The sequence below is a fragment of the Sapajus apella genome, unplaced genomic scaffold (genome assembly GCF_009761245.1).
Source record: "Sapajus apella isolate SASKATOON/1434 unplaced genomic scaffold, GSC_monkey_1.0 scaffold7, whole genome shotgun sequence".
Lineage (NCBI taxonomy): Eukaryota > Metazoa > Chordata > Mammalia > Primates > Cebidae > Sapajus > Sapajus apella.
The window spans coordinates 2792199-2813021 of NW_022436947.1; the positions used below are offsets into that span (position 1 = coordinate 2792199).

The 20823-nt window shown below is 43.0% G+C and overlaps 1 protein-coding gene across 1 annotated transcript in view; it reads left to right on the plus strand.

Annotated features, from left to right (window-relative positions):
* Positions 1-20823, plus strand: part of ZC3HAV1 (zinc finger CCCH-type containing, antiviral 1) — a 51250-nt gene that overhangs the window by 10846 nt on the left and 19581 nt on the right. Inside the window, exons 2-3 of the mRNA XM_032275855.1 lie at positions 11387-11522; positions 17357-17609. Coding sequence (XP_032131746.1) covers positions 11387-11522; positions 17357-17609 — 389 coding nt within the window. The remainder of the gene's footprint in view (positions 1-11386; positions 11523-17356; positions 17610-20823) is intronic.

The window sequence follows — 20823 nt, forward strand, 5'->3', positions numbered from 1 at the left end:
AATTTTTTTTAATTTTTTTTTGAGACGGAGTTTCACTCTTGTTACCCAGGCTGGAGTGCAATGGCGCGATCTTGGCTCACCGCAACCTCCACCTCCTGGGTTCAGGCAATTCTCCTGCCTCAGCCTCCTGAGTAGCTGGGATTACAGGCACGCGCCACCATGCCCAGCTAATGTTTTTTGTATTTTTAGTAGAGACGGGGTTTCACCATGTTGACCAGGATGGCCTCGATCTCTTGACCTCGTGATCCACCCGCCTCGGCCTCCCAAAGTGCTGGGATTACAGGCTTGAGCCACCGCGCCCGGCCTATTTTTTATTTATAATTTTTATTTGTTTGCTTATTTATTTATTAAAATAGAGACACAAGTCTCAATATTTTGCCCAGGCTGATCTCAAATTCCTGAGCTCAAGCCACCCTCCTGCCCCAGCCTCCTGAATAGCTGGGATTACACATGTGTACCACTGTGCCTGGCACTGAGAAGAGATTTTACTATGTTTTAGACCGATTTAGAAAGTTGGGCTGAGAGAGGTTATCTAGGGAAACTGTTTCCTCACATTTAGATCCTGCATGCCTCTCAGCAAAGAATGTTTTGAGCATGTACTCCCAATGCGTGTACATTTATTTTAAACGTTCTATGATGTAAAATTCTTAATTTGTATACTGTTTACTGTTTTACCTTTTTTAATTTTTAAAAATCAACTTTATGGAAGTTGATTTTCAAAAATCAAATGTACCCATTTGAAATATGTGGAATTGGGTGCAGTGGCCCACGCCTGTAATCCCAGCACTTTGGGAGGCCAAGGCAGGCGGATTACTTGAGGTCAGGAGCTCGAGACCAGCTTGGCCAACATGGTGAAACTCTGTCTCTATTAAAAAACAAACAAACAAAATTTAGCTAGGCACGGTGGCATGCGCTGTAATCCCAGGTACTCAGGAGGCTGAGGCAGGAGAGAATCTCTTGAACCTAGGATATGGAGGTTGCAGTGAGTCAAGATTGCGCCATTGCACTCCAACCTGGGTGACAGAGTGAGACTCCATCTTAAAAAAAAAAAAGGCAAAGTGTATGGTTTCAAGAGTTTTGATAAATGGATGCACCTGTGTAACCATCGCCACAATCCAACTACAGAGCATTTTCATCAGCCCTAAAGGTTCTCTTGTGCCCCTTCTCAGTTGACCGGGGAATCCCCCCACTCCTCCAGCCCTTTCAGCCCAGGCAATACTTTTCTGGGCTGAAAAGATTTTTTTGGATTAAAAAAAGAGAAGGCATTCTAAACTTTTTTCCCACCCCCGATGGACTGTTTTGAGTAGCTTCTGGGATGTAGTCACCTGGCTTTGGAGCAGTGCTTCTCAGACTTTGACGTGCATTTTCCCCACATGGGAGAGCCTGCTAAAATGCAGGTTCCTAAGTCACGTATTGGAAATTCTGTTCCGAAGACGTGGGTTTGGGCCTGAGAATCTTGAGTTTTTATTCATTTATTAATTTTATTTTATTTTTTGAGACGGGGTCTCGCTGTCACCAGGATGGAGTGCAGTGGCGTGATCTCGGCTCACAGCAACTTCTGCCCCCAGGGTTGAAGTGATTCTTCTGCCTCAGCCTCCCAAGTAAGCAGGATTACAGGCATGTGCCACCACACCCAGCTAATTTTTATATTTTTAGTAGAGACGGGGTTTCACCATGTTGGCTAGGCTGGTCTTGAACTCCTGACCTCAAGTGATCCACTTGTCTCAGCCTCCCACAGTGCTGGGATTACAGAAGTGAGCCACCACACCCAGACCATTTATTTAGCTTTTAATTTTTATTTCCTTTTTTTTTTTTTTTTTGACAGTGTCTCCCTCTCTCGCACAGGCTAGAGTGCAGTGGCACGATCTCAGTTCACTGTAACCTCTGCCTTTTGGGTTCAAGCAATCTTCCCACCTCAGCCTCCCAAGTAGCTGGCATTACGGGCCTCTGCCACCATGCCTGGCTAATTTTTTGTATTTTTAATATAGACAGGTTTCTCCATGTTGCCCAAGGCGGTCTCAAACTCCTGAGCTCAAGCTATCTAGCCGCCTCTGCCTCCCAAACTGCTGGGATTACAGACATAAGCCATCAGGCCCCAGAATCTGCATTTTAAATATCAACCTAAAGAATCCGTTTGCAGAGGTCAAACCACACTTGCAGAAACATATGATTCCCTGGGGGTGCACTTCCTGAAAGACTGCAAATGCAAAGTTTTATGTGGCTTTTGAGTTTGAGGAAGTGAGTAAAAGAAATGAATTTTTTACTGTAGAATGAACGAAAAATTTTTCTTTAAGTGATGCTTTCTCACAGATTAGGGCTTCTGTTACTTTTGTGTGATAGATCAAAAGACATAGGAAACTTTTGGCATCCGAGGCACCAGGTCAACAAATATTTATTGAGCACATACTTTGTGTCACAAACGGTAGGCTATTCTAGAGGCTTCTGCCCCTTCCTCTGTCACTCGTGGGATCCTGAAATATGGTTAACCAGTTAATTAATCTCTTTGGTTAATATTTGTCAACTTTCAGAGGGGCTTATGTTGGGAAGTATTGTGGCTGGGGAAGAAGCCAGCCTGTGAGAGGAGAGGAGGCTTGTGTGAATTACTTTCTCTAATCATCAAGATTTTGGCAGTAACACCACCATCTCCAGCCCTCTACTCTCTTTTTTGTCAGTCCTGATGTGAACCTAGGGCATTATTTCTCAAACTTTGCTGCATGTTGGGCTTACTTAGGGAATCTTTAAAAAATGCTGATGCCCGACTCCTACGCTGGAGTGCAGTAGCGTGATCTCAGCTCATTGCAACCTCCGCCTCCCAGGTTCAAGCGATTCCCCTGCCTCAGCCTCCTGAGTAGCTGGGATTGCAGGCACCTGCCACCATGCCTGGCTAATTTTTTTTGTATTTTTTAGTAGAGACGGGGTTTCACCATGTCAGCCAGGCTGGTCTCGATCTCCTGACATTGTGATCTGCCTGCCTGGGCCTTCCAAAGTGCTGGGATTACAGGGGTGAACCACCGTGCCCTTCTGACTAGATGGTTTTTAATGGGCAACTAAGCTTGTGAACCATGAACTTAGGAGACCAGAGAAATAATTCGACTGGGGAAACTGTCCACAATAACAGAAAGATGATTTTTTGGCGGCACCCACGCTGTTTGTCCCACTCTTGGTCCAGCCTTAGGATATGTGCAGATTCTTGGCCTCTGGCCTCCCCCATCCTCAGCAGGCCCGGCCTCCTCTGCTGCCCAGTCTTGTAAGGTCCTTGGGGATTTCCTCTCCCTTGGAGCAGGCTGGGGCTTGCTGTGGCTGCAGCCTGGATCATCACTTGTGGCAGTGAGCTGGGGCTCTCTTCGTGCCTGGTGTGTTCTGGGTAATGGAGTTGTGGTTAAAGCAAGCTCATTTTCTGGGCTCCACCCTCCATCTCTCCCCACATCCTTTGTTACCCTGCTCATGTGATCTCCCCTGGTCTATTCTGTTTCTCCTTCATCTTACTAGGGGCTCTAGAGGCAGTGAACCATCCCTACCATCTAATAACATGGCAATTCAATCTTGAACGTCGGAAGTACAAACATGGGGAATAGGAGTCTCATGGCTTTAAAATAATATTTAATTAGGGTTGGTTTTGATGACATTTTATTCTTTAGCCCAATGTTTTCTAGATTTTATCTGTCACACATCCTGTTTCCTTTTTTACCTGGCTTGTATCATGGTGAGTGGTTTCCTGTTTTCTATACAAATCAACGGTCTTTTTTTTTTTTTTGTCAACCCTATTAGGTTTTGGGGAGCAGAGGGGACGGAGGGGAGAAGGGAAGGAGAACTTCTATGTAAATTACTGTCAGAAAAAAAAAACTCGAGTTACTATCTCTTTTTGGTTTGACTGTTGAGTTCAGAACTAACCCTGTGTTTACGGATTTGTGAAGTGCAAGGTATCAGAGGTGAACACTTAAAGAATCTGACCCAGAACCAGCGGTAAATTGGAATCACCTGGGCTCCCACCCCAGTCAAATGAAGCCAGCCTCCAAGGGTGTGGCCCAGGTTTGGGTAGTTTTGACACCTCGCAGCTGATGATTATGTGTAACCAGGAATGAGAATCACTGTGCAGGCTGATTGTTTAGACCGCACCGCGGTAGGGGAGAGCACTTACTGCCTGGGCTAAGATAACATTTTGCTCTGTAGCTGGAGGAGAAAAGTAGAAAGGTCATCTGTTTTTAGGCTTTTGGCCTGAGTTCCTTAAAGAGACACAATTCCGCTTCTTTCAAGGATGTCTTTGCTCTTTTTTTAAAAAAGGTATCACCTCTTACCATAACTCTTCCTGTTTGAGGTTTATCTGCTCTAAGTGTGGGTAGCAATCTGCAAACGCTTGTTTTGTCCTAGGAAATTCATAATAGTTTGTAGGAGAGCTCTTTTTGTACTGGCGAGAGGGGAGTTCCCACAGCTTTTAACCAACCTTCTGTAGGACCTGTTGTCCTTTCTGGGAAGGTGGCCCTGAGCTGCCATACTCCAAATATGTTCCTAAAACCAGATTGTGACACATGCAAATTCTTTGGCCTCCTCCCCTAGATTTACTGATTTAGAGACTGTAGGGTGAAGGGGCAGGAATCTAACGGACCCTCTGTCTAGGTGATGCTGTAGCATGCTAAAAGCTTGAGAATCACCCTATACGTCTGGGATGGGGCCTGAAAATCTGCATTTCTGACAGCCTCCCAAGTGATGCTGATGATACTGGCCCAGGGACCAAACAAACTTTCAGGATTGCTAGCTTAGCAAACCCCAAGAGGCTGTGGGAGCCTTTCACGCCTTTTCCTGACTGAAGCCCACTAGCCAATATTAGGCACCTGAAGGTGGGATAGAATGATTGGAAGAAAGTAGGAAGGAAGGTTCCGCCACCTGAGACCTACACATGACCCCCTTGAAGCTCTAATCGTGGCCCATGCTGCTGAGCTTGTCTGCACAACACGAATCACCACAAATAGTGCCTATCACATACTGTGTTCCTACTGTGCCCTTTATGTGATGTATGTCCGTGATCTCTGCTTGCACCCTGCTGAAACAGCCCTGGGGGGACAGTGGCTTAAATAATTCAGGATGCCGATTTTAATTTTTTTGGTTTGAAAAAGTTTCAGATCTGTTTTGTTCATTTTTCCAGCTTAGGTGTTTGCTTGTGTTTTGGGATGCGTGTTCGTGACTGGGTCTTCCCCTTATCTCAGTCACCTTTGATTTCGCATTTTATCAGGCCTCAGTTTCCCAGAGTAGGCTTATTGTGACTACTAAATTAAATAACAGACGTAAGCTTCCTGTCACTTAGTAAATGTGTAATAAATGTTAATTTCTGTAGTTAACCCAAATAGAAGATAAGTGTCAACTGACCTTCGTGGCTGATGAATGTCCTGAAATTAGGGCAAAGATAAAGTCCCTAAGAAGCCGCTGGGGAGAAGTCTAGGGAATGTGGGAAAATCAAGCAAAGATTGCCAGGGAAGGGGCTGCAGGTCAGACCAACACTAGGCAGAGATTTTGCAGGTTGAGACTGGGTTCAGGGTGAGAATCTAGAATCTAGAGGAGTAAGAGGTTTGCCTCAGGATGGAGATGAAAAATGAGAAGGAAAACCAGGCCCCTAGGTGGGCAGAGTCAGGGACCCCAGCCTGGTTTGCCTTTCCAGGGCTAGGTCTGACTTTTCTTTCAGACATGAGCACCTTGGGTAGCTTTGGAAAAGCCTGAATACTCAGGGTCCCGGGCAGAGGGCTCCTCATCAGGCCACCTGGCTTCCTTTAGCTATATAGAGGAAGTGTTGACTTTAGGGACCCTGGAAGTGCCACACTCCTCAGCTGGGACAGGACAGGAAGGAACAATTCTGCATCTTGCAGTGACCTGCAGAGGTGCTGTAGGCTTGGCTCTAAGTTCAGGACGTCTGGGCTGGAGCTAAAGGGGAAGCAAAGATTCTTAATTTCTTCTGACTAACAAGTTGCTAAATATCTCAGAGCCAGAGGGCAGAACCTGTCTAATGGTAGGAAGTTTCAGTGAGGTCATTTTCAGCTGAATATCAGGAAGAACATTAGGGTGGCACGGTGGCTCACGTCTGTTATCCCAGCACCTAGGCCTATGTGGGAGGATCACTGGAGCCCAGGAGTTCGAGGCTGTGGTAAGCTGTGATTGCGCCACTGTGCTCCAGCCTGGACAACAGCGTGAGACCCTGTCCCAGAAAAAAAAAGAAAACATTAATGGTGATGGCTAATCGCCATCAGAACAATGAGGTAAGATCCTTGTGAGATAACTAGGCTCACACTCATCTGGTCGAGCCACCATAGAGAGGATTTCTGCCTTGAGCTGGAGGCTGGAGGGGATTATTTTTCAAAGGCCTTTCCTGGTGTAGGAGTCCTTCCTCTGGGAGTGATAAGGTGAAGTGTTAGCCCCGCTGCTGAAGGTTCTGGATGGGGGATGGCAGGGACTGGTTATCTGAAACAGCTGTGTAGGACCGAAAGGCTGAGGTCGGCCTTATCAAAGAGTGCCAGGAAGCCAGGGTCATGGGGTGGAGAAAGCAAGGAGGGGGCCCGCCTGGGAGAATGGCAAGGATAGAGGCTGCCACTAGAGCCCTTGACTTCTCCAGGAGGCAAAGGACGTGGAGGGCTGGCCAGGTTTCAAGGGCTTGGCTCCTGGCTGACAGGGTCCTTGATTCTCTGATGTTTTTCATATGAAGTTACGCTGCAAGATCTGAAGGCAATCTAGAGATTTCAGACACGATTTACACACAGGTAATAGCATTGAATAAGTGACTTTTAAAGATTAATTCTTAGAGCATAACTGTGACATTGATGTTTACATTTTCAAAAAATCATCAATTTTGATAAGATCATTTTGCATTTCTATTTACCAGTGACAATTAAAAAATAATAGTGCAACAGATAATCAATATTTGGGAAATGAAAGAGAGCTATTAAAAGAAAAATTTAAATTCATAATAGGAAAAAACAGAATAAATGGAGAGATAAAGAAATAAAACTCGAATAAATGGAGAAATATTTTCTGTTCCAGAATCAGAAGATTTAATGAAGTTAACATCATATACTTAATATCCAATCTAATTTATAGAGTTAATAGAAATTAAATTTCAAATATACTGTTTTATGAAAATTGACATAATATATTCCCTAATAAAATTTTTATAATGAAAATAATAGGCTGGGTGCAGTGGCTCACATCTGTAATCCCAGTGCTTTGGGAGGCCGAGGAGGGAGGATCAAAGAAAAGAATAGTTAAGAACACTAAAGAGTTTTTTGAAAAGATGTAAGCCAATGATATGAAAAATTACTCTGTTAATATGTAAAGTATATTTAAAATGTTAACAAAGAGCCAGGCTTGGCGGCTCATGCCTGTAATCCCAGCACTTTAGGAGGCTGAGGCAGATGGATCACCTGAGGTCAGGAGTTTGAGACCAGTCTGGCCCACATGGTGAAACCCCCTCTCTACTAAAAATACAAAAATAAGCCAGGCGTGGTGGCACATGCCTATAATCCCAGTTACTCGGGAGGCTGAGACATGAGAATTGCTTGAGCCCAGGAAGCAGAGGTTGCAGTGAGCTGAGATTGAGCCACTGCACTTCAGCCTGAGCAACAGAGTGAGACCCTGTCTCAAACAAAATAAAAGAGATATTGATATGATATTATATGATAAATTGTATGAATTGGATTCAAAGCACAACAGTAGATTGATTAAAAACACAACAGCAATTACAATTGTTCTTTTTTAATGTTTTAATTTTTTAATAAATAAATTTATTTATTTCTTAGAGACTGAGTTTTGTTTTGTCACCAAGGCTGGAGTTCCAGTGGCACAGTCATAAGCTCACTGCAGCCTCAAAATTCCAGTCTCACGGGACCCTCCCACCTCAGTCTCCTAAGTCGCGAGGACTACAGGTATGCACCATCATGCCATGCTAATTTTTAAAAATTTTTGTAGAGGCATGGTTCTTACTATTTTGGTCTGGCTGGTCTCAAACTCCTGACCTTAAGTGATCTTCCTGCCTTGGCCTCTCAAAGTGCTGGGATTACACACATGAGCCACGGTGCACAGCCCCAGTGGTTCTAAACTTGATAAAATGTTAATAAAAAAAATAGTCTAGGATAACAAAAAAATAAGAAAGGAATCATATTTAATAGATGCAATTGAGAAAAGTTGATATAAAAATACTTATGTCCTCTGATGTCATTTATTATAATAATCTCCAGATGTTTTAAAGAATTAATATTGAAAATACCTCTTTTAAAAGTTAAACTAATTAGTATATATAAAATAGTTAGCCAACTATGGTGGGTAAATTAATTTTGCAACTATGAAAGCATAGGCTAGGGCCAGGCGCTGTGGCTCATGCCTGTAATCTCAACACTTGGGGAGGCTGAAGTGAGTGGATCACTTGAGGTCAGGAGTTTGAGGTCAGCCTGGCCAACATGGTGAAACCTCCTCTCTACAAAAATACAACAATTAGCTGGGCATGGTGGTGGGCAGCTGTAATCCCAGCTATTAGGGAGGCTGAGACACAATAATCGCTTGAACCTGGGAGGTGGAGGTTGCGGTGAGAGGAGATGGTGCCACTGCACTCCCCTAGGTGACATCCCCTGGGAGATGGAGTGAGACTCAGTCTCGAAAAAATAAATAAATAAAATAAAGCAATAGGGTAAATAATAAATGGCAAATTGGAAACAGTAACAATCAATTCACGATAAAAAGGAAAGAATGCAAAACTATTTGAAATAAAGCTGGTAAAAATTAATATTAAAAATATAAAGAAGAATTACAAATCTATAGGTCAATACTTCTCTGCTAAACAGTTAAAGGATATGAACAAATAGTATAAGAGGAAACACAAGCATGAAGCCAACATTTGGGAATATTTTGGTCTTGCTAATAATGAAAGTGTGAATTAATAAAAGTATAAGTCTTCCAGGCCAGGTGTGGTGGCTCACACCTGTAATCCCAGCACTTTGGGAGTCCAAGGTGGTGGATTACTAGAAGTTGGGAGTTCAAGACCAGGCTGACCAACATGGTGAAACCCCATCTCTACTAAAAATACAAAATTAGCCGGGTATGTTGGCGCATACCTGTAATCCTAGCTACTTGGGAGACTGAGGCAGGAGAATTGCTTGAACCTGGGAGGCGGAGGTTGCAGTGAGCTGAGATCACGCCATTGGACTGCAGTGTGGGCAACAAGAGCAAAACTCCATCTCAAAAAAAAAAAAAAGTCTTTCATACGAAATACTTGTATTTCCTATCTATTGAAGTAGCATAGTGACAAAATTCCATGGTAATGTGAGGGAAATAGACACGCTCCTAGATTGCTGTTGTGTTTTCTGGACAACAGTGTATCAAAATGAAACACAAGCTACTAAGAAAATTATAGTCTTCTTTAAGGCAATATGCCCAAAGGAATAACACTCAGGAAAGTAATGTAGAAGAAGAAAGGTTATTTGTATGAAAATAATTGTAGCCACATTATACTGGTGAAAATCTGGGGATTACCGAACTACCTAACAACTTGATAATTGTGATAAAAACTAGAAAATATTAATATGTGGTCATATTAGTAACTACTAAGGCCATAAACCTAAGGACTTTGACACTGTCACACGTAGAATGTTTAAATTAAAAAGTGGAATGAGGCTTGGCACGCCTGTAGTCCCAGCACTTTGGGAGGCCAAGGTGGGTGGATCACTTGAACCTAGGAGTTTGAGACCAGACTGGGCAACATGGCAAAACCCTGCCTCTACAAAAAATTTAAAAATTAGCTGGGTGTGCTGGTGCATGCTGTAGCCCCAGCTGCTTGGGAGGCTGAGGTGGGAAGATCACCTGAGCCTGAGAAGGTCAAAGCTGCAATGAACCTGATCATACCACTGCTCTCCAACCTGGGGGAGAGACTGCGATCTTGTCTCCACAAAAAGAAACAAAAGTGGAATGAGTTTGTTATGTGGACATTGATAATAGGCAAATTATGTTTGTCTAATAAGAGCAAAAGTGCTCCCAGTGTTCCTCAGCGATCTCAATCAGTGCTTCTCAGACTTTCATGTGATTAAATCAAGTGATCTGTCATGCTTCCATATATGGCTTCCATATTGGAAAGTTTATATTATACGACAATTCCATTATCGTAGAAAGTTCTATCGGACATTGTTTAGCTAAATCATTAATGTCTCAAAGTGAGGGGGATTTTACATCTTTGTTTCGGTAGAGTTGTTTGAAACATACAATCAAGAGCTTGTTGCATTCCTTTGTAGTCTCAAGTAAGTATGTGCTTTGGTATACAGACATAAAGAAATACAGCAGTGAGCAGTGTTGTGTAATGAAAATGTTAGGAAAATGGAATTCTTTTGTCCTGTTGATTTTACTGCAGTCCTGGATGTGTCTTCATAAGTTGTTGTAAGTTTCTTGATAGGTAACCATTTTTAATAGATTTAGTTTCTTTGCCAGTCTTTTCCTCTTCTGAAGTTTCTGAGCGATACACAAATTATAACTTAATGTATACTAGGGGAGATGCTGTTTAAAGAAGTATTGCAATAATTTAGACTCAGATATATGTATATATTTGAAGAAGATAACACCATATTCTCGTCTATTTGATTCATGAATTTATTTTACTAAAGTGTATTTGGCCAGGTGCAGTGGCTCATACCTATAATTCCAGCACTTTGGGAGGCTGTGGCGGGTGGATCACCTGAGGTCAAAGAGTTCAAGACCAGCCTGGTCAACATGGTGAAACCCCATCTCTACTAAAAATACAAGAAATTAGCCAGGCGTTGTGGCGTGTGCCTGTAGTCCCAGCTACTCGGGAGGCTGAGTCAGGAGAATTGCTTGAACCCAGGAGGTGGAGGTTGCAGTGAGCCAAGATAGCGCCATTGTACTCTAGCCTGGGCAACAAGAGAAACACTTGGTCTCAAAAATAATAATAAAGTTTAAAAAAAGTATTCTTTTTTTTTTTTTTTTTTGAGACGGAGTCTTGCTCTGCCACCAGGCTGGAGTGCAGTGGTGTGATCTTGGCTCACTGCCACCTCTGCCTCCTGGGTTCAAGCAATTCTCCTGGCTCAGCCTCCCGAATAGCTGGGATTACAGGTGCTTGCCGCCATGCCCAGCTAATTTTTTATTTTTAGTAGAGATGGGCTTTCACCATGTTGGCTAGGCTGGTCTCCATCTCTTGATCTTGTGATCCGCCCACCTAGGACTCCTGAAGTGGTGGGATTACAGGCGTGAGCCACCACGCCCGGCCAAAGTGTATTCTTTAAGCAGAACCGACCTGTGTCTGTTATCAAAGGATACGGGCATGGGTCTTTGCTAACTGAAAGTTTTATGGCTGATTTCTGTTTCTTTACATCTGTGGAGTAGAAATATTGACGATTGTCGTGTTTTCTTTCAGGAATTTATGCAAATATTCTCATGAGGTCCTCTCAGACGATAACTTCAGAGTCCTGAAAATGCATGAACTTTCTGGACTTAACCAAGAGGAATTAAAAGTGCTCCTTGTCCAAAGTGATCCTTTTTTTATGCCTGAGGTAAGTTGTGATTCTTCAGCTTAAGGAGGGAGAATATTACTGTCAGTATTGTATCACAGATATTTTGGAGACATCTGTGATACAGATACAGCAGAGAAAATTCAAAATTAGCACCAGGACTCTGCAGGTGGCAGTTGAGACCGTTGCTGAGTGACGTAAGAGATCCCAGAAATTTCCTATTTGAGGTTTTGTAAGAATTTGAGTCTGGAATACCTCTTCTACCAGGCTGCAAGGGAACCCTGTGTGAGTAATTATGAGCTGAAGATCTGATAGTAGTCAGACTACTTGATGCTTTAAATCAAGGTGGCTTCTTGGAGGAGATGGGCTTTGGAGTGAGGTTTGGAAGATGGCAGGGAAGATGAGCGTATGGGCTAAGCTGTTGTAACAGAGACCCCCTCAAAATACAGTGATTCAAATAAAGTGTAATTTTATTTGACTATCACTTGATAATCTAGGTCAGGGGTCAGCAAGGTACAGCCCAGATGCCAAATCTGGCCTGCCACCTGGTTTTTTTTAGATGGAGTCTTTCTCTGTCACCCAGGCTGGAGTGCAGTGGTGCAATCTCAACTCACTGCAACCTCCACCTCCTGGGTTTAAGAGATTGCTTGCCTCAGCCTCCCAAGTAGCAGGGATTACAGGTACCCGTTACCATGCCTGGCTAATTTTTACATTTTAGTACAGATGGGGTTTCACCACATTGGCCAAGCTGGTCTCGAACTCCCAACCTCAAGTGATCTGCCCACCTCAGCCTCCCAAAGTGTTGGGATTACAGGATTACAGGTGTGGGCCACTGTGCCCGGCCCATTTTTCTAAACAAAGTTTTACTGGAACACAACCATGCCTATTTGTTTATGACTGCCTTCACCTTGCAAGGATGAGCTGAGTAGTTGCAGTAGAAACAGAATGGCCTGCAAAGCCTGAAATATTTCCTATCTGATCCTTTATGGAAATGGTTTCCAACTCTTGGTTTTTCCTAGGTATGGATAGGAGGGTAGCCTGAGTTGTCAGGCAGCTAGACTCAATGATGTCATCAAGGGACTCAGGCCAGTAGGTCAGCTCTGTTATCTTCAAAATGTGGCTTCCATCAATGAATCTGTACTCATCACCATTTTCTAGCCAGTGGGAGTGTAGAAAGGAGGTAAATGGAAGGCAAGCAGTTTCTTTTCTTAAAAGATGTGACATGGACATTTGTATATGGCACATCTGTTCAGTTGCTTTGGCTAGAGATTATTACATGTCGTACTTAGCTGAAAGGGAGTCTGGGAAATGTAGTTTCTGTCTGGGTAACCATGTATCTACCTAAAACTTGGGAGCTTCTATTACTAGAAGAAAGATGGAGACAATGGTAGATAATTAATAGTTTCATCCACTCAGGAATATAGACTTAAGGATCAGAGGATACTGTTTAAAGCCTGGTATCTGGCCTGGTAAAATCCATAAATAGAGAAGTTAGCTTTACAGTTAAAGAGAGGCATAAAACATAATGGAAGACCCAGATGGGTGAGTAGAAAGGATGGGGAAAATGTAAACAAGGTTGAAAATCAGATGCACTTTTTTTTTTTTTTTTGAGACAGGGTCTTGCTCTGTCACCTTGGCTGGAGTGTGGTGGCACAGTCAGGGCTCACTGCAGCCTTGACCTCCTGGTCTCAAGTTATCCTTCTGCCGAAGGCCCCCAAGTATCTGGAACTAAAGGCATGCACCACCATTGCTGGCTATTTTTTTTTTTTTTTAATTTTAGTAGGGACAGGGTCTCACTATGTTTCCCAGGGTGGTCTTGAACTCCTGAGCTCAAGCGATCCTCCTGCCTCAGCCTCTCAAAGTACAGGGATTACAGGCGTGAGCTACAGCACCCAGCTCAGATATACTTTTGTATACAATGAGATAGCTGTTGGGGACTTCTGGAGGCTGAAACACTTTTTGACTCTGAGCTCAGTGTGTTTCCCTAAGAACTTAAAAAACCTATAATATGAGAAGTGATTTTGAGTTGGCCACTGAGCTCAGGAGAGATATGAATGCAAGACACGTTATAAAGACTTGTTGGGTGTTGGGTGGACGGAATATGTCCCATTCCCTCCCCAGCCCCATGCATTCTTCTATCTAGATACTTGGATTTGTTTTTCTGTCTCTCTCCCTTTTTCTCTGTGTCTCTCTGTCTCACTTCCAGGAGCCCAAGGTTTAAAGGTCTTGTCTTGGGATACCCGTGACCTTTGGCCTAGGTGCTAGCCCAGTCCCCATGCCTACTAGCATGGGAAAAATCCTTACACAGCATGGGAAAAATGTCAACCCCATTAAAGCTCCTGCCAACAATCAGAGACATCCCATCCTTTTTCTTTCATTGAGAGAATGACAAGATGAAGTCTTGCAGTGACACGTGAGAGAAGAGCATTTTGTGGCCTATTTTTAGTGTAGTGTTAACCTGGAGGCTTAGAAAGGCCGTTTATTCATCATGTCTGATCCCTGCTTCGGTTCTTCAAAAGCAACAGGTACTTTTTAACATTGGGCCACACATCTATGTTGAGTCCCTGGAGAATAAGCAGACTCTTTCTGTATTAGTCCCTTTTCATGCTGGTATGAAGACATACCTGACACAGGGTAATTTATCAAGAACAGAGGTTTAGTTGGCTCACAGTTCTGCATGGCTGGGGAGGCCTCAGGAAACTTACAATCATGATGGATGGCAAAACAGAAACATCTTACATGGCAGCAAGTGAGAGAAGTGAGTGCTAAGCGAAGGGGGAAGCCCTTTATAAACCATCAGCTGTCAGGAGAACTCATTCACTATCAAGAGAATAGTAGCATGAGGTAACTGCTCCCATGATTCAATTACCTCCCACGACAAGTGGGGATTATGAGAAAAACAATTCAAGATGAGATTTGGGTGGGGACGCAGCCAAACCATATCATTTCCCTTCTCTAGGGAGGAGGTTGGCAGATAGGAACCTATGAGAAGGCGCTGTTGCATGAGGGATACCAGAAGAGCCCATTGACCACAGTGCTGTGAAGGTCCTTCTAGGAAAATGCTCCTATCATGCTTTTATCAAACAGTACAGAGAAGAGGTCAGCGTCATCCAAGTTTCCCTTTCCATTGTTAGAATTCAGTACCCACAATTACAGGGTGAGGTGGGGTGGGGAGGTGCTAGCCTGAAGCTTATTTTTAGCTAATAATTTAATTGCCATTTTCCACTTGTCAGAGTTAAGATCCCAGACTTGGGGGCTGCATTATTTCTTGAACTACAGGTCTGAGGAGCTGGTTTCTGGAGTTAGGATGAGTTGGTATTGTTGGCATAAGTTTTTGTTTGAGAATCCTGGGCAAGAGAAGGCTATAAAGGAGTGTTTTAACTTGGGGGAGTTGGATGGAATTTTTTAGGACTTTAGCAGAAGTCAGCCAGAGTTCAGCTGATTTCAAGAAGAGTTGGTCCAGGATGGCTCTCTAAAGAGGGAGAAATTATCCCTGCAGATTTGCAGCTGTTGTTTGGGCGATTTGGATTTTTTTGTTTTCTTTTTTGTGATGGAGTCTCACTTGGGCGATTTGGATTTTTTTGTTTTCTTTTTTGTGATGGAGTCTCACTCTGTCTCCCGAGCTAGAGTTCAGAGGCGTAATCTAGGCTCACTGCAACCTCCGCCTCCTGGGTTCAAGCAATTCTCCTGCCTCAGCCTCCCAAGTAGCTGGATTATAGGCATGTGCCACCACACCTGGATAATTTTTTGTATTTTTAGTAGAGACAGGGTTTCACCATGTTGGCTAGGCTGGTCTCGAACTCCTGACCTCAGGTGATCCTCCTGCCTTGGCCTCTCAAAGTGCTGGGATTACAGGCGTGAGCCACCATGCCTGGCCAATTTGGATTTTATCAGAGGGATGAGGAAGAAGAGAGGGGTTGAGTTAAGTGCAAGAGGGAGTGTAGAGAAACAGCTCTGTGGTTTGGGGGGTGTGAGATGGGGACTAAAGTGGAATTTTCCAGTCACTTCATTCGTTGTTTTGCATTCGTTCAACTAATATTTAAGAGCGCCTGCAAGTGTTAGGCACTATGTTAAAATACTGGAGGTAAACGGTGGGAAACCACACTTCCTTCCCTAAAGGACTTTACATATTCACACTTTTTTATTTTGCTTTGACCTGTGAGAACATAAAAAGATCAGGCAAACCTGACTGCCTGGTATACAAACTTGTACAATTGAAATGTGCTTATTAAAGAAAGAAATGCTTTCATTTGTTCTGGCCTAATGAAGGCAGGAGCATTCTTGCTTAATATCAGCGTGGGAGTAGGAATGTTACCAAAACATCATTTGTGAAGTTGCTAATGGTGCTTTTTTGCTATAGCTCAAACTTTAGCATACATCAGAATCACCCAGAAGGTCTGTTAAACACAGACTGCTGGGCTCCATCTCTGATGGTTATGACTCTGGATACAGGCAAGTGCCTGAAGATCTGCATTTCTAACAAGTTTACGGTGCTGCTGATGGTGCTGGTCCGGGGGCCACACTTTGAGAATTGCTGGTCTTGAGTCCGGAATCTGGATAATAGACTTGATAACAGTTGCAGATATCTATTTGTTTTATTTTATTTTTTTTGAGATGGGAGTCTTGCTTTGTTGCCAGGCTGGAGTGCAGTGGTGTCATCTTGGCTCACTGCAACCTCCACCTCCCAGGTTAAAGCAATTCCCCTGCCTCAGCCTCCCAAGTAGCTGGGATTATAGGCACGTACCCCCACGCCCGACTAACTTTTTTTATTTTAGCAGAGATGGGGTTTCACCATGTTGGCCAGGATGGTCTCGATCTCCTGACCCCGTGATCTGCCTGCCTTGGCCTCCCATAGTGCTGGGGTTACAGGCATGATCCACCGTGTCCAGCATGTATATCTGTTTGAATCAGATTTTAGTGGTTATCCATGTGGCTAAATCATTGCTAGTGGGGTTTGAATCATGGCTTTGTCCTCTAGACAGATCACAGTGAATCATACTGATCTGGTTTACTCAGAATCTAGTGAAACAACTTACAAATGTTTTAATCATTAAACTGTCTGAAATTCAGGTTTCTTACTCATTATATTGATTTCCTCATTTCATGGTCCAACACTTGCATCACACTTTATATTTTGCATAACACATTTATGAATTTTGTTAGTCTACTTAACAACTTGGTTCATGTAGACAGAACAAATCTTTTCCTCCTGTTACAGCAAAGGAAATGGAGGCTGGGAGTAGGCAAGGGATCCCTTGAGGTCACAAAGCTGCTTCTAGGACCTCAGATTTTAAAACCAACATCCTCCAGTTCTGTATCATATGGCCTGGCCCCAGCTGCAGTATTCTTTCTGCCCTCTTTCCAGTAGGAACTATGTCTCTTCAGAGCTAGTCATGTACCTGTGTCTATTTAGATGGAAATATAAAACTTATCTTCTTTAGGCGACCTTTTGATAAATTTCATTCTGCCCAGCAGAGACTAAATTCTGGATTTCCAAACAGTTGCAGGTAAGACCCATGTGTCCTTTTCATTGCAAAGTGAGTTGATAACCAAAGATGACCCTTCCTGTGCTGGGTTCCTTCATGATATAGGGCTCACTTTGTGTCCTGTTTGTAGCTAACCAGCTTACATTGATTCTTCTAAGGGTTATTAAATTCATCAGTGTCTTTTAGTTAGTCTGTAAGCCTCTTCTTCCCCAAGTAAATCATCAATTGAATGTGACTCATCAAAGATTGCAGAATATGCATGTGTTTTTCCCCCTTTGGTATATCCCTGCTTGCTTCAGAGGTTTTTAATGCATGTGAGCTTGCCTTCACGAATGTTCGGCAGATATAAGAAGGTGTTTTGACTCTGGGTATTGTTTCTCCCTTCTGTAGATATGCAAAAGCTATAAGGGAGAGGGTCGACAGCAGATTTGTAGCCAGCAGCCACCGTGTGCAAGACTCCACATCTGTGACCACTTCACGCGAGGGAACTGTCGTTTTCCCAACTGTCTCCGGTCCCATAACCTGATGGACAGAAAGGTGCTGGCCATCATGAGGGAGCATGGGCTGAGCCCCGACGTGGTCCAGAACATCCAGGACATCTGCAACAGCAAGCACATGCAGAAAAACACCATGGGACCCAGAGGTAAAGGCCATTTGTTTTTCAATTGTGTGAATGTTTTTTTTTTTTTTTTTTGACGAAGTCTCACTCCGTCACCTAGGCTGGAGTGCAGTGGTGCGATCTCAGCTCACTGCAACCTCTGCCTCCCGGGTTCAAGCAATTCTGCCTCAGCCTCCCGAGTAGCTGGGATTACAGGTGTGAACCATCACACCCAGCTAATTTTTGTATAAATTAGAGATGGGATTTCACCGCGTTTGTCAGGCTGGCCTTGAACTCCTGAGCTAAGGTGATCCATCTGCCTCAGCCTTTCAAAGTTCTGGGATTATAGGTGTGAGCCACTGCATCCGGCCAATTGTGTGAACTTTCAAATCAGCAGAAATCACAAGGAAAGAAAAACTTTGCCATAATCACACTACCTTGCCACATAAAACTCTTCATTTTCCCTTCCAAACTTCATGCATATGCATACATCATTTTACATAATTATTATCATAGTATACATGCAATGTTTGCAATTCAATTTTTATGCTTAGCACTATTGCCCCCTGCCCCCCGCCATGTTTAAAAAGCGTATATATCGGCTGGGCGCAGTGGCTTACGCCTGTAATCCCAGAACTTTGGGAGACCGAGGTGGGCAGATCACAAGGTCAGGAGTTCAAGACCAGCCTGGCCAACATGGTGAAACCCCTGTCTCTACTAAAAATACAAAAATTAGCTGGGTGTGGTGGTGGGCACCTGTAATCTCAGCTACTTGGAAGACTGAGGCAGGAGAATCGCTTAAACCCAGGAGAGGGAGGTTGCAGTGAGCTGAGATTGTGCCACTGCACTCAGCCAGGGTGACACAGCAAGACTCCATCTCAACAACAACAACAACAGCAAAAGTATATCATTTTCTAAAGGCTAATTAATAAAGCTTTTTTTTAAGGAAAAGAAACAAACATAAAATTGTTTAGATTTACCAGCTGTTAACATTTTGTCCCAATTGCTTTAGCTCTTTCTTTCTCTACATATCTACATACAGCTACTTACACACATGGAACATTTTGGTGGTTAAAGCATTTGATATACGCAAACATCATGACATTTTACACCTGAATATATCAGCATGTATCTCCTCAAAACAAAGACATTCTCTTACATAATCACAAGACAATTAATACCAAAAATTTATTACTGATGCAAAACTATGTACAATTTAATTTATGGTCCTCAGTGCCATTAAAAAAAAATTATAAATTTCTAAAAAAACACAATAACTCCCATTCTCTGCTTTCCACAGCCCCTGGCAACTAACATTCTGCTTTCTGTTTGTATGAATTTGACAACCCTAGGAAACTCATATAAGTGGAATTGTACGCTATTTATCCTTTTCTGACTGGCTTATTTCACTTAGCGTGATGTCCTCAGGGTTTATCCATGTTATAGCATATGTCAGAATGAATAATATTTCACTGTATGTATATAATCATATTTTATTTATCCAATCATCTGTCGATGGACATTTGGGTCACTTCCAGTTTGAATAATGCTTCTATAAACATGGTGTACAGACACCACTTTGAGAGACTGTTTTCATTTTTTGGGGGTATATAATCAGAAGTAGAATTGCTGAATCATATGGTAATTCTAAGTTTAATTTTTTGAGGAACGATCATACTGTTTTTTCTAGAAGCTGTGCCATTTTTCATTTCTGCCAGCAGTGCCCACAGATTCAAATTTCTCACATCCTCTTTATCATTTTGTGTTTTCTGATTTTCCTAAGGTGTATGAGGTGCTGCTATTACTTTTTGAGATAGTGTCACTCTGTCATCCAGACTCGAGTTGAGTGGTGCGATTTTGGCTCACTGCAATGGCTGCCTCCCAGGTTCAAGTGATTCTCCTGCCTGAGTCTCCCAAGTAGCTGGGATTACAGAGCGCATTCCACCATGCCTGGCTAATTTTCGTATTTTTAGTAGAGACAGGGTTTCACCATGTTGGCCAGGCTGGTCTTGAACACCTGACCTCAAGTCCATCCACCTCAGCCTCCCAAAATGCTGAGATTACAGGTGTGAGCCACTGCGCCTGGCCAAGTGCTGCTATTTCTAAAGCATTTTCATATTATATAATAGCATTTATTTTTAATGTCGTTATGAAAGTGGATGTAGAGAAATTGAATTTTATGAAGCAGGTAGAATACAGTGTTCTAAGATTCTGTGCAAAGTATTGAACAATTATACCTCCTTATATTTGGGAAGTGGTTTATCATTAACAAGGGACTTTCACCCCAGATAAATATCTTGTCATCATTCCTTAAGGTGGAACCACAAAGAAAGGCAGATATATCATTTATTAGCCTTACCTAAGCGGATAAAGAAACTGAGGCTCAGAAATTTTAAGCAACTTTTATTGCAAGCAGCCTCAGATCATAAGAATGAAGGATAATGTAAGGAAGAAATAAAAGGTCACATTTTCAAGGCCTCACGCCACTAGAAAGTAGCAGAGTGCATGTTCTGATCCCGTGTCCAATGCTTTTTCTCCCAACTGGTCTCTGAACAGGGGAGTGTCTTGACAGGTGGGTTTTGGTGTAGTTTCTCAATGTAAACTTATTGTGAGTGAGGAAGATCTGCATATATTTTCCCTTCTAGTTCCTCTCCTGAGTTAAGCCCTTTCTTGATAGGAGGAGGCTATTTGCTTTTATTACATTACTGCTGCCCCCTGGGTTTGGAAGAGAAAAAATGTCTCTTCTTATCTCTTCCCTACACACAAAAACACAACTCACACTGGTGTACCCGAGCAAGTCAAGGATTGTGCCACACACTGAGATTGAATTATGAGTCCTTTATTAAGCCGGCGACCAAGAGGTGGCTAACGCCCAAAATTCTCTCGGCCCCTAAGAAAAAGTTGGGTGGTTTTTTATATCCCAGTTTTAAAAGGGAGGGGGAACTTAGCTGAAGCAAATTTTTCACAAAAGCAGAGTAAGCAAAAAAGTTAAAAGATAAACTAGTACATGAGAAATAAAACAGTGCCAGGTGCGAGGGGTAAACTTGTCATGAAAGACATAGAACTTACAGATAATGGGGGCTCTGGGCGCTCGACAGCACCTGCATTCCCAGGCTCTGCTGCTACCCCTTAGCTCAGCCTCTTATCAACAAATGCATTCCTGGAGGTGCCCAGTGTCAGCCTGCCCCAGCTGCATACTACAGTTACATACTTAATGGTGGGAAAATAACGAAAATGAAGAAGCTAAGATGGAGTCTGT